At 41.8% G+C, this 12,804-nt stretch overlaps 1 protein-coding gene across 1 annotated transcript in view; it reads left to right on the plus strand.

Moving 5' to 3' along the window:
• TXNDC11 (thioredoxin domain containing 11) overlaps nt 1–12,804 on the plus strand; it is a 1,107,203-nt gene that overhangs the window by 305,722 nt on the left and 788,677 nt on the right. The window contains exon 5 of the mRNA XM_044089417.1: nt 7,904–7,997. Coding sequence (XP_043945352.1) covers nt 7,904–7,997 — 94 coding nt within the window. The remainder of the gene's footprint in view (nt 1–7,903; nt 7,998–12,804) is intronic.

Consider the following 12,804-nt stretch of genomic DNA (forward strand, 5'->3'; position numbering starts at 1 on the left):
GGTAGCCCTTTGTTTCCTGTTTACCCAGAGCCATGGTGACCAAGGAAGCTTCCCAGATGGGGAGGGGGGGGTCATTATATGGAGAAGATGGTCTAAGACACGTGGTCCCTTTTAGAGGCCAATCTTCACATCAGTGTCTTAAAGATGAGGGTAGTCCTCTTAGCACTGCATCCCTTTAAGGACGTCTTTCCTCTAGGGATGATATCCAGTCAGACTGACAATGTCAGTGGTATGGTGCATCAGCAAGCTGGGTGGAACGCACTCCTGTCCCTTGTGTTGAGAAGAGATGAGTGTGTGGCAGGTGGTGGATGTCTTCTGGTTGCTTTCTAATAGCAATGCATATTCTGGGGAGGTCCAACATATTAGTAGCAGGTTGAGCAGGCCTACCTTACTACTTCTCGAGTGGTCCCTCAACCCATCAGTGGCAAAACAGGTTTTTCGTCAGTGGGGGTAACTATGCTGTGATCTATTTGCTTCTACTACTAATTCCAAATGCAGCAGGCTGTTTGCCTTGATCCCTCCAGAGGGGGAGTCACTGACAGAGGCTCCGATCCATGATTGGTCCTCTTGTATTCTTTACACATACCCACCAACCCCTCTAATTCTGAAAATTCTACAAAAAGCATCTCAACAGGAGAGCTTGATCATCCTCATTGCCCCATTCCGGCCTCAGAATGTGTGGTTTCTCTTCGTTTGGCCTAATTTGATACATTCTTCTTTGGTACTGGATGCAGATCTGTCTCATTTGTCTGGAATTGTTCACCCAGACATTTGAGCCTTCAAACTGACCACATGGCTTCATTTCCACTGATGACTAGGCAGTCCAAGCATTCCTCTAAAGTTGTACATATTTTCACATTCTCTCAGAAAGACCTCACTAGAAAATTCTACAAAAATAAAAGGAAAAGATTTTCCATTTGGGCTTCTGAGAGATGTTTATAGACTCCTTTATCTGCCCCTGTATCAGCAGTGTTAGTCTTGTGCCTCAGGTTTTCAAGATGGAGCCAGTTACTCCACAATTAAAGTTCAGCTAGCTGTGATATCTAATTTCCACATGGATGAGAATTGGGGCTTTTGGCTTCTGTTAAATTGTGTAAAGCCTTCCTTAAGGGTACTTTTCTCAGATCTCTTATCAAAGATCCTACTCCTCCTTGTGACTTTACTGTGCTTCTGCAAGTGCTAACAGTCTCCATTCAAACCAGCAGCCAAAGTGGACCTAAAATTCCTGTCATGGAAATACAATTTTCTAGTGGCTATTTCATCAGCCAGAAGGGTATCTGAACTCCAGCATTTGTCTTGTCAGCCTCCATATATAATGTTTCATAAAGACAGGGTTTTGTCCACACCAATCTCTCCCTTTTACCTAAGGTGGCATCAGAGGCAGCACTCAGTAAACTTATTAATTTACTATTTTTCTTCCTTAATTTCACTAATAAAGGAGAATATCTGCATCATTTATTGGATGTACATAAGCAGTTGCAATTTTTCCTTCACAGAATTAAACCTGACCAGTTATTGTTTGTCTGCTTTACCACAGCAGTTTTGGGTCTGGCTGTGTTGAAGTTACATTGGCAAGATGGTTGGCTACCTGCATCTTTCATGTTTATCAGACCAAAGACTTTACTTTACCAAAATCCCCAAAAGCACATTTAGCAAGATTGGTTTCTGCTTCATATGCCTTTTGTTTAGAGCATCAATAGACTATGTTTGTCGTGCTGCTGTCTAGTCCAGTGTTCATACATCTGCACTGTTGTGGCAGGACAGGTAGCTTACATCCTTCTAAGTTGGGAGTTGCTGATTGAGGGCTTAGTGTCTGTTATTCTAAAAGTGCATTAGTTTTGGTTTAAGCACTTGGGCTTTGGGCCAGTTATTTTACATTAAGAAGGTGTGGTCTGCACTCTTGTGGGAGGAGAGGGTAGATTCTGCCTTCTGAGCTGGAAGTTTCTGGTTAAAGGCTTATTGTGCCTGCTTATTTGAACTGTTTCTTTCTGAAATTGGTACGCCCTGTTTGCCATAGCATAGACTAAATTCAGACCTGCTGAATATAGCTTTGTTTGTATAACTTGAGCACTAATCCAGACAACCTTGTTTTGGAGAAGGTTCCCCTGCACCCTAGTGGCAGGAGTGTACAGTTAGAACTTGTCTGATTGAAGACTGCTGGAACGGGGCTCAGTTTTTAGTTTTTTTATTGGTTAATTTGTTTAAATCAGTTTGCTCATTTGCTACTGTTATTACAAAAAAAATGCACTTTATGCATCACCGCTTAGCTAGGATTAAACTATTCCTGGCGCCGTAAAGTCTGCTCTTCAAATTTTCCCTCAGAACTAGCCAGTATTTTAGTTTTATTACTAAAGTCTGTTTCTTGGAGCTTAGCACTTGTTCAGAACTCATTGTAAGTAATAAATAAGCTGCAAATTACTACAGCACTCAACTTTCCTCACTTGTCTAGAGGAAAACAGTTTTTAGTACTTAGACATGCCTGGATAGGTGCTTATTTGTTAAGGGTCAGCTCCCGGTGTTTTCTCCTGTCTGCCTGATGAATCTGGGCATCTTGGGGCAATGCAGCAATTGTCATGTACACAGACAACCCTCTCCTCCTACCACCCAACACTACAACCTGTGAGAGATGCACTTTTATAGCCAAACTGGAAGCAAAGCTCTCTTCACCCAAGATTGGACTAGACAGTCAAGAGGAGAAGGTGAACACTTGCACCACACCAGACTCGTCATATAGTCCCTCAAAACCTACACCACCAAAACACACACACAGAAACATGAAACACACACCTACATTCGCGGAGGCTCTCAGTAAAAATCTGCTCAAGCAACAGAGACCTCCAGTTCAGAAACACAAACAACCTCCACTCCCTAACACAACCCAAATGACACTTAGCCTACAAACTCAGTGTGTCACTCAAACACATCCCATAAGGCATAACAACGTACCCAACACTCTAGTCATAGGTGACTCTCTAGTCAGGCACACTGATGATCCACTCACCAGGCTAAGCAAGGTGAAAGTTACTGTCAGCTGCCTGTCGGGTGCCAGGATCTGCCACATAACGCATGCACTCAGGTCATTCCACAACAAGTACAAATATGACTCTGTCATTGTCCATGTTGTTGTGAATGACCTGAGACATACCTCCCTGGACTACATGAAAAGAGACATAGAGGAGCTGTCCGATCTTGTAGCCCAGGTAAGTATGACCCTAGCCCTGAGTAGCATCCTGCCATCCCCCAGAATGATACCACAGTACAAGGACAAAATTATTGACTTCAGCAATTAGCTAAGCTTCTGGTGTCATTCCAAGGGGATCCAGTATCTGTCTGCCTGGGATGACATGATCGACAGACCATGATGCTTTGCCAGAGATGGCCTGCACCTGTCGCCTTTGGGATTCCAGATACTGGCTAAGGCTCTTGCCACCCCTATAGTGCCTTTTTAGGCAAGGTTCAAATGACAAATTCACCACCTTAACAGGTACAAGCCAGCAAAATCTGAGAGTAATGCTACTCATTGCTAGAAATCTAAACCTCAAAATGCATTCACTTGAGGCACTCCTTAAAATGGAGAACATCAACATCTGTGCAGTGACATAGACCTGGTTCAGGGGTCCTGAGAGCACCCTTGCATTACCAGGCTATAATTCATACCACACCTTTCAGCCACCTAACCTGGACCGAAACACTAAAGGCAGAGGCATGTCCATATTCATTAAGGATATCCACACCTCCAGGCTAGATGCTCAACATAATGCATCTGAGATTATCCAAGTTCAACTAACTCTGGGCAAGACCGCAATCCAAATTGTAACTTGCTACAGATCCCCCACCATGCCCCAGGATTCCCACTTCTCATTTCTTGATACACTGGAAAATATTAGGGCACAACCCAACACCCTAATAATGGGCGATTTCAACTACCCCACAATTAAATGGGAAAACTAATCATGTACTAACTCTTTTGCTCAATGTTTTCTGGAATTCATAAATTCCAATGCCTTGGATCAACTTATCCACACCCCCACCAGGGGCAGCAGTATCCTAGACCTGGTCATTACCAAAATGAGTGACTGGTGTTCCACACCACAGGTCAATTCCTCGTTGGTCAGATCCGACCACAAGCTAATTACCCTAGACATCCACATCCTGCCCCCCCGCCTCTTAGGGAAACCACCGTAAAAAAAATTCTCCAAAGAAACTTCATGCTTCTTAAGACAGACGTGGCAAACTTCATGACACCCATGCAGATGAACAATAGAGGTACGACTGCTGAATACTACACAAATGCACTTTATAAGCACTTACATGAGTGCATGGATCGTTCTATCCGTAATAGATGACTGGAGGAACTCTGTGGTCAGCCTCACTAAGAAGCTGAGATCCCTCATAAAATCCTCCAAAACTGTTACGGAAACACAATTGCCACTGATTCTAAAGACAACCCCAAAGCATTCCATAGCTATGTCAAGAATCTCAATGGCAACACTCAGATCTGCTCTGAGTTACAGCACAATGGCACTGAATATACAGACCCAACTGATATTGCCAACGTCTTGGCAGATAGGTTCAGTGCTAACTTTACCCCCCTCTCACCCCCTAAAAGGGCCCATGTCTATACCGGAAAAATGCAAAGTTCCTGTAATCACGGCTGCACAGGTAAAAACCACACTCTCCAAAGCCAAGAACACATCATCCATGGGACCTGACAACATCCCAGGCTGCCTTCTACACGAACTGCAGAATGAACTGGCACCCCACGTAAGCACCATGTTCAATCATAGCCTCACCGCGGGCTTTGTGCCCACTGAATGGGGCACAGCGACGGTTATCCCACTCCACAAAGGGGGGGCCACTGCGGACTCCAGGAACTACCGCCCGATTAGCCTAACGAGCCTGGTCTGTAAAGCCATGGAACGTATCATCATGGAACTTGTAAACAAAGACATTTGGAATTTCCAAACTCTGGACCCCACCCAGTTCGGGTTTGTAAAAGGCAGATCATGTCTCCTAAACCTGATAGACTTCTTTGAATCAGTCAACAAAGCTGTAGACGAGGGTAAGGTGGTTCACACAGCCTATCTAGATCTCCCCAAGGCTTTTGACACCATCCCCCACTCTGGAATTATAGATAAACTTACTAAACTTGGTGTAAATCCCTATGTCACAAGATGGGTTGCCGACTGGCTCACTGACAGAACCCACACTGTGAAAGTAGCAGACACCAATCCGACTTCAGATCAGTGACAAGTGGAGTAGGGTTCAGTCCTGGATCCTGTCCTGTTTGTATGTACTTTTCTGAAGTGCAGGCGAACGCAGAAGGTCTTTGTCTAATGAAGTTCGCAGATGACCGCAAACTAGGAGCCATAATCAAAACTCGTAATGATGTGGACATCCTACAAAAGGGCCTCGCTGAGACAGATGCCTGGTTTCAAAGCCATGGCCTCAAGCTCAGTGCCAAAAAGTGCATTGTCATCCCCTTTGGTAAAAACTCTGTACCCATGAGCTACCACATGGGTGGTAGTCTACTTTTTTGTTTATTTTTATTTTACATTTGTTGACCGGGATAGTCCAACTGGCTGCATGTCCATTTTCAGCGGAGGCCCGGGGAGAAAAGCTCCAAGGGTAAGCAGATACAGCATTACATATTACAAACAGACTATTTACAGTGATTACATAAGTAAGCAAGTTAAACAAGTTCCACAGGTTAGAGTTAATCCCGAGGGTAAGTCAGGATTAAATTAAATTACACAGTAAGATGGTTAACAGATTTTTACACATTCTAGAGAGAGTTAGCCAGGCTTGATACATTGACATAGCCAGTTAAGTGCCAAATGTTGTTTGAGTCTAGTTTTAAACTGAACTAAGGTAGAAAGTAAGGTAATATCAGCTGGAAGAGGTACTTTAACTTAACTGGCTAAGTTAATTTAATACTTAACACTGAAAGTGTGATGAGACCTTAGGACACATTTGGACAGTAGTCTCTCCTTTGATAATCACATTGCCACAGTAGTCAAGAAATCCTTCTATGTGGCACACCTCATCACAAAAGGTTTCTCATCCAGGAAAAAAGAGGTCATTGTTCCCCTTTGCTTGTCACTCATTAGACCCATTATAAAGTGCAACGCCCCTTTTGGTATGTACCTCACAAGACATCTACAACAACTGGAAAGGCCACAGAAATACTTCACAAAGAGGATTACTGGCCTCAAACAGATGCCCTACGCAGACCGTCTCAAAATACTCCAGCTTCACTCCGTCACATATCGCCTACTCAGAGGCAATCTCTGCTTAATGTACAAAGCTGTGTCAAAACTAGGGCTGTTGGACATGCTGTACTTAAAGAAATCCCAATCCCTCCGAGCTACACGCTCTAGGGACCTAAACCTTGTCACCACAATAAACAGAACATGCTAAAGGGATAGATTCCTGTACCAGAGACTTCCCATACTCTGGAACAAACTACCTATCTATATAAAACAAAGTTCTTCATTACCACTCTTGAAGAAAAATTTTGATGATTGGATGGGAAATAGGAAATTCACCCCGGGGATCACCTCTGTGGCTCTGCTCAACAGGAGCACAGGAAAATAATTTTCTTGGGTGGCAAAAGCCAGGGTACCTTTTTGGCTAGGCTTATATAGGCCGTAGGGCCAATAGCCTAGTACCTACCTATGAATCTATTGCTGACTATAAACTGGATATTTTTTTCCAGGAATAGGGCAGCTTTTGTTTCTGCTGTTGTCCAGAATATCCTTTCATGAAGACCACCCTAACATTCAAATAGCTGGGGACTCTGTCCCATTGGTTGAGGAATGGACGGAAAAAGAACATTTCGGCTACAAATTTATGTATTTACCATAATGATGCATCTGTGTTGTCTCTTTCCATCCTTCCTCAACCTCCTTCCCTCCATTCCCTCTTCCATATCATGGAAGATCTTCATTTTTAGACTTGTGCTACTTTAGAATGCTTTTCTCCCTCCTACAGCTCCAGAGGAGACTGCCAAATTTCATTTTCTTTTCTCTATATTTTTACATATAGATACACATATTTTGTAGACAAATGTGATTACAAGGTAATCTTGGGGTTTGGACAAGATTATGGATAAGGGGAGGAGCCTGAGTTTGGGATCCCAAGTCTGAAAAACAGCCGAAGTTGGACCTGATGACGGATCTGAAACCCATAGGTTGAGGAAGGGCAGAAAGAGAACACAAAGATGCATTGTTATGATAACTACATAGTTTTTATATATTTACATAAAGAGTGTAATTTGCATAAACACATGTATTTATCTTTTATGTTCATTCATTCATTTATATTGAAAACTTGAATTTTGTGTCCTTCATAAGCATGTATTCTATTTCATTTCCATGACTGTTGCAGCAGCTAATAGTCTACATTAAACATATGCATGTATTTTATTCAATTTTTATGTTTTTGTTCCCGTCAACAACATATGTTCATAAGCTTTTACTATTTGTGGAGTTTTTCTCCCTAGGCCTCTGATGGAAATGGGCTCCTTGGCCAAGTCTGACTTTCCTAGCAAACAAATGTCAATAAATAAATAGATAACTATGCAAAGATTGTATGCTGGCTGAAGAAGGGTGCATGTACCATCGCTCCTTTGCACTGCAGCCACATGCCACCTTTCTGGTGGGTCAAGCTATTATATACTGATAACTAAGGTTAGTTGTTCTAACTTCCCTAGTGAACTTTATGAGATTTGAAAATGTAACCGATCCTTTATTGGAAATTCAGGACGTTTAGGGTTAACACTTCTGCCTCATTTGGGTAAGCATGTGCCTCTTGCATGATATTCTGTAAAATGAGGTAATACTTGTATAGTACTTAGCAGCTTCATTGTGTTAATAGCATTTTATGTTTGCCATTCTCACAGCCTGGAGTTATTGGATACTTTGAATTCAATGCCTCACCACAGCCTCCTGGTTATCTAACATTCTTCACTGCAGCATTGCATACATTGAAGCAAGGTAATAATTTTCAATAACTGTTACTATTTAGATACTTTTTGTAGAAACAATGAGAATACTTTAATGCGACACATGTTAAATGGGTCTGTATAATTGTTTTTTTACTACAAAACTTTATACATTTACAGAGTCTAATGCCTTAGCTATGCATGTGATGAGGGAAGGCTGTGAACATAGGCTTAAGTTTTTTGTCGTAGAAACTTTACATGTCAATGTTAGAGGGGGAGACCTCAACAATAGAACTGAATCTGTTGAGCAGAAGTGGATACTAAAACTACAAGCTGACAGGTATCCTGGTTTAAACAGCAGAGTTTCACTTAAACCATTTTTAAGAGCTAGACCATTGAAGCATTAGTAGGTTTTAAATAAGTTGAATTAGATGTTTTGTAGTAACACTTTTTATGAAGGTTTTTATTAGGATGTTTGAGTTTTTAACCAAATATGTAAGCATGCTTTTTTATAAATGAGTTGGTTATATTTATTCTCGTCTATCAGTCCAAGCATATCAGTAACTACAAGTTTTATATATATATATATATATATATATATATATATATATATATATATATATATATATATATATATTTTTGTACATTTGTATTTATTAATGCTAATTATTACATCACTCTCAAACTTGATTTGTATTGGATGAAACAGGTTTAAATGTTGAATAACTGCTGACATGCTTTATTATGGTCTGATGAAGCGGAGCTTTGGTCCGTGAAAGCGCTTCCCCTGTGTATTTTTTGTACCCATTAAATATTTTGAACTAAGCCATGCTTGGAACCTTTGCTGTTTCTTTGACATTTAGTACGTTTTCACAGTTGGTTCCTTTGTCGAAAGTGAGGTTTGTTTGTAGTTATATTTTGGAATTACAAGGTTGACCTGTGAGTACTCCTTCAGCCTTTTATTGGATGTCACTCTTGCATTGGTTAGCCTTACTCAAGGATGCTGCATTTCCCTTGCCAACTGGTCCTTGTGTAACCTGATCTGAGTGCAGTCGTAATACCATGGCACAACATCACTGCGACAAAAATCAGACCAATATGCCAACTGTTATGACAGCCCATCACACTTTTTAGCTGTACCCCCAACCTCCATCCCACTCTTGCTGTGCACTTGCTTTGTTTGTTGCTCCTAGGGCGACAGCTATACAGCCCATCCTTTCCCTTTGTGGTAACGATCAAGTCAGCTTTGAATGGTTGACATCCTTGCAGGTGAACAGGGTTTTTTTTCCTTTATGCCACTAGCATCCCTCTAATCATACCTTAAACATCCAATGGGTTAATATGTAATGGGCTGCTGTGATGTATGTAATTATTTGTCTCTGCTGTCCCTTGTAGACAGGCCTTCGTCTTGATCTCCATTGGAGATTCTACTGCCTTAAGTATACCCAAGTACATGCCCCCTCCCAATTAGAGGTGAGTTGGTTTAACCATATCAGTGCTGTCCTCCCTTTGCACCGGTTCCAAGAAGTGTGTGAGCCGCTAATCAAACTTTGGTGACCAGGTTTATAATTAGGGCTTCATCTTTCTACTGCAGCAGAGCTGGCTAGCCCACCACACTTTGTGGTTTCTCATCAAAGGTAATGGATTGACCACATTGTTATATGCCATAATATGTTAACACTGGCCATATCTATTGCTGTGAAAATGTGACAGTCTATTGGATGCGCAGCTTCATAAAGTAGAACATCAGACTGTTAACTCAGCATTTTTATCTGATGGACAGGGGTTATAGCATCTTCTTCGGAAAAGCCTGACTTGCAAGTAAATTGGTCTGGTTGGTGTACGTTGCAGTTTATGGTAGCTTGATGCCACCTTAAGAGGTTGTCATTTCTTTTTCTATTTAGCAGATTTAGATTTTTAGGATTGTTTTCTTCACTCATCCTAAATGCATACTTTGTGAACTTTGCAATCCCAGAAAGAACTCGTACATTCCAAAGAGCATGTAAATACATTAATAATAGATCTGATGTCGTTTTTGTCCGTTCCTCAACTGATGGATCATTGATCCATCCTTGGCCACTTTGACAGACTTTGGTCTCCGTAGTTCAAGTCTTCCCCTTACACATAATCCCCTTCTCACTTGCCTCAGATCTTGTTTGCCAATTCAGCAATAAGGCATGATCATTGTTGGCTTGAGCAGGTCATGGCTGATGTGTTCTTTTTGATAATGCTCCTGTTTGGATAATCTGTACCTCTTAACTCTTCCTTCCCTATAGTTTAAAAAAAGGACTTTTCATTCCATTCCTTTTCTTGAGAATGTTTGATGTCCTTCCATGTCACTGTTGCAGTATTCTTTACCAAACAAATTCCTTGGCAAGGGTAGCCCAACACCCGTTGGTATACCAAAGCCTTATGATTTTATAGACGTCTTACATAACACGTGTGATCCCCACTCAAGTCCTAAAGCATAAAGGTGATGTACGGCTATACATACCCCAGAACTTCTTTGCTGCCAGTCCAAACATCACTGCTCGTCCGTCTGAACACTCCTGTGCTTGTTACCGAGACATGTTTCAAGTACCCCATTGAGATTTCTTATCTTTTTTCTCTTTTTTTAATTTTGTGAGCTTGCATGTCTTCCAGAAAGGGCAAATGTCAGTGTGGGAGGCAGATTCTCCATAAGAATTGTCACAAGCAGTGCCTTTTCTGTTTGGGTCCTTCTCACGACCATATGCAGTGTTCTATCTGCCAAGCGTTTGTCCCTAAAACCCTACATAGTAGTCTCTCTTCCTTGTTGATTTTCCTTGTGAACCAGTATCTTAAGTTGTTGGCACTGGGTGCAATGATGGAATCTTCCTGTCCTGAAAGTCAGCCGCCTGACAAGAAAAAGGCCAAGAAGCTCTGGTCTGATTCAGATACTTTTCTGCCTCCCCTGGAGAGCTCTCTCAGGCCTGGTGAAAGTATAGAGGATTGCCCAGTTGTTGTGTTGGATTTCTCTACCACAACCCTGTTGGAGGCTGGCATGGATCTGATTTCTCACACATCCTCAGAGTCAGTACAAATGTCTGCTCTAAATGTTGAGAGCGAGCCTGATTATTTCAGAGGGACTGAGTGGGATACTGCAGGTTCTTGTTTGGGAGTAGACTCCTACCATGTTGGTTAAGTATAGGCAAGGGTCTGAACCTCCAAGAATATTTAGGGCAGATGTCTCAAAAGAAAAAGCAAAAAACCAAGCATGTTTCCTCTGCTGCTAAAGATCCTTAGTATGAATGGCAGGATTTTACCCAGGGGTTATTTAATGCATTGATGGCATTAAAGCCTCCTCGAGTTTCACTGCCTGCTTACATTTGATCTACTACCCAACTCAAGAGGCCCAATGAGCAGGAATCCTCTGAAGAGGAATTGGATTCTGGGGAAGAGTCTGGCATATTCCTCCAAATCCCTTCTCCCTTGGATTATGACTCTGAGGAGCCCATATTCTCCCTTGGAAGTACTGTCCTTTGGGGATACTGCTTCTCGTAGATGGAATGTTTTAAATGGGACTGTTGTCAGCTTTCTGACATTCAAAAGAAGTATTATGAGCTCCTTCAGAGGGTGACTCCTAAGCCATCTGCTATACCTCCTGTCGGGGCTGCCATTCTAGATACCTTTTCAGCAGCCAGTGTGGCCCCAGATTCTCAACTTGCAGCTCCTAAGAAATCTGATAGATTTTACAAGGTGCCTGGTGAATGCAAGTTCCTCTACAAATGTCCTTCTACTGACCTTTATGTAGTGTCTCTTCTGACAAACCCTCTAAACTTTTGCCTTCTACTAAACTACCTCCTTTAGACAAGGATAGTAAAGCTGTGGAACTGCTAGGCAAAAAAGGTGTATACTGCTACTACCTTGACCTTTTGGGCTATTAATCACGACCCATGTGACCAGATGTGTTTTAGCCCTTCTTTTTCAGGCTTCTCAGGCTATCTCAGACCTGCCGGAAGGGAAGGCCTCAGCCCTCTCTTTATTGTGCTCCAATTCTCAGGTAGCTTGCCACTCTATTAAATGTAGTTGTGATACAGCTGATGTCTCCTCTAGAGCTGCTGCTTTTGGGCCTGTTTTGAGACTTTACTCTTGGCTTCTCCAGACTTTCCCTGATGATATTAAGGCTAAATTTTTGAGTGCTCCTCTTGACAATAAGAACCTGTTTGGTTCTACAGCTGCTCGGCTTTTTATGTCTCACCATGATAAAGGTAAGGCCTTGCAGGAATTGAAGCATATTTTTGTGTCACCTGCCCCTAAGTCTTTCCCTGTCCCTTCCCAATTGGTTAAGGATCACTCAAGACTCTTGGGTTCTGTCCGTCATCTGTCAGTTACCTTTGGAGGAAACTTTTTAATTTTAAAATTTAAAGAGAGTTGTAGTGTTGGTTCTGTAAATTTTTTTTGTGAGGACATTTAATTTTTGACAAAACTTTTATCAGGTTTGAATTTTTTTGTTTGGGATAGGATACTGTGCTTGTGGGGGGACACGGTGGATTTGTTACCTCACAACCACTTGTCCTCATTCAGTTATTTTTACCCAACTCTTTTAGGTTTCACTGTTTGCTTTTAAATTTAATTTTTAAAGACTTTACATTTTTACTGTCTTTTTTGCTGCTTGATTTCCTCAGGAAAGAGGCATCATTTTCAGCTTGACCATGGGACAAACTGTCATTCCCATTGTTGGTCCTTCTAGCCATGAAAGGAAAAAAATAAGCAGATAGCCTTTGCCACCATAGGAGGCTTAGAATTTTCCACAGATTGGTGACTCTGTTGGAACCATTAGATGTCCTTCGTGTTTCACTGTTGCAGTCATTACATTTGGGTTATCTGCTTGCAGGTAG

Source organism: Protopterus annectens, chromosome 12.part0, assembly GCF_019279795.1.
Source record: "Protopterus annectens isolate FY-2018-M chromosome 12.part0, PAN1.0, whole genome shotgun sequence".
Lineage (NCBI taxonomy): Eukaryota > Metazoa > Chordata > Ceratodontiformes > Protopteridae > Protopterus > Protopterus annectens.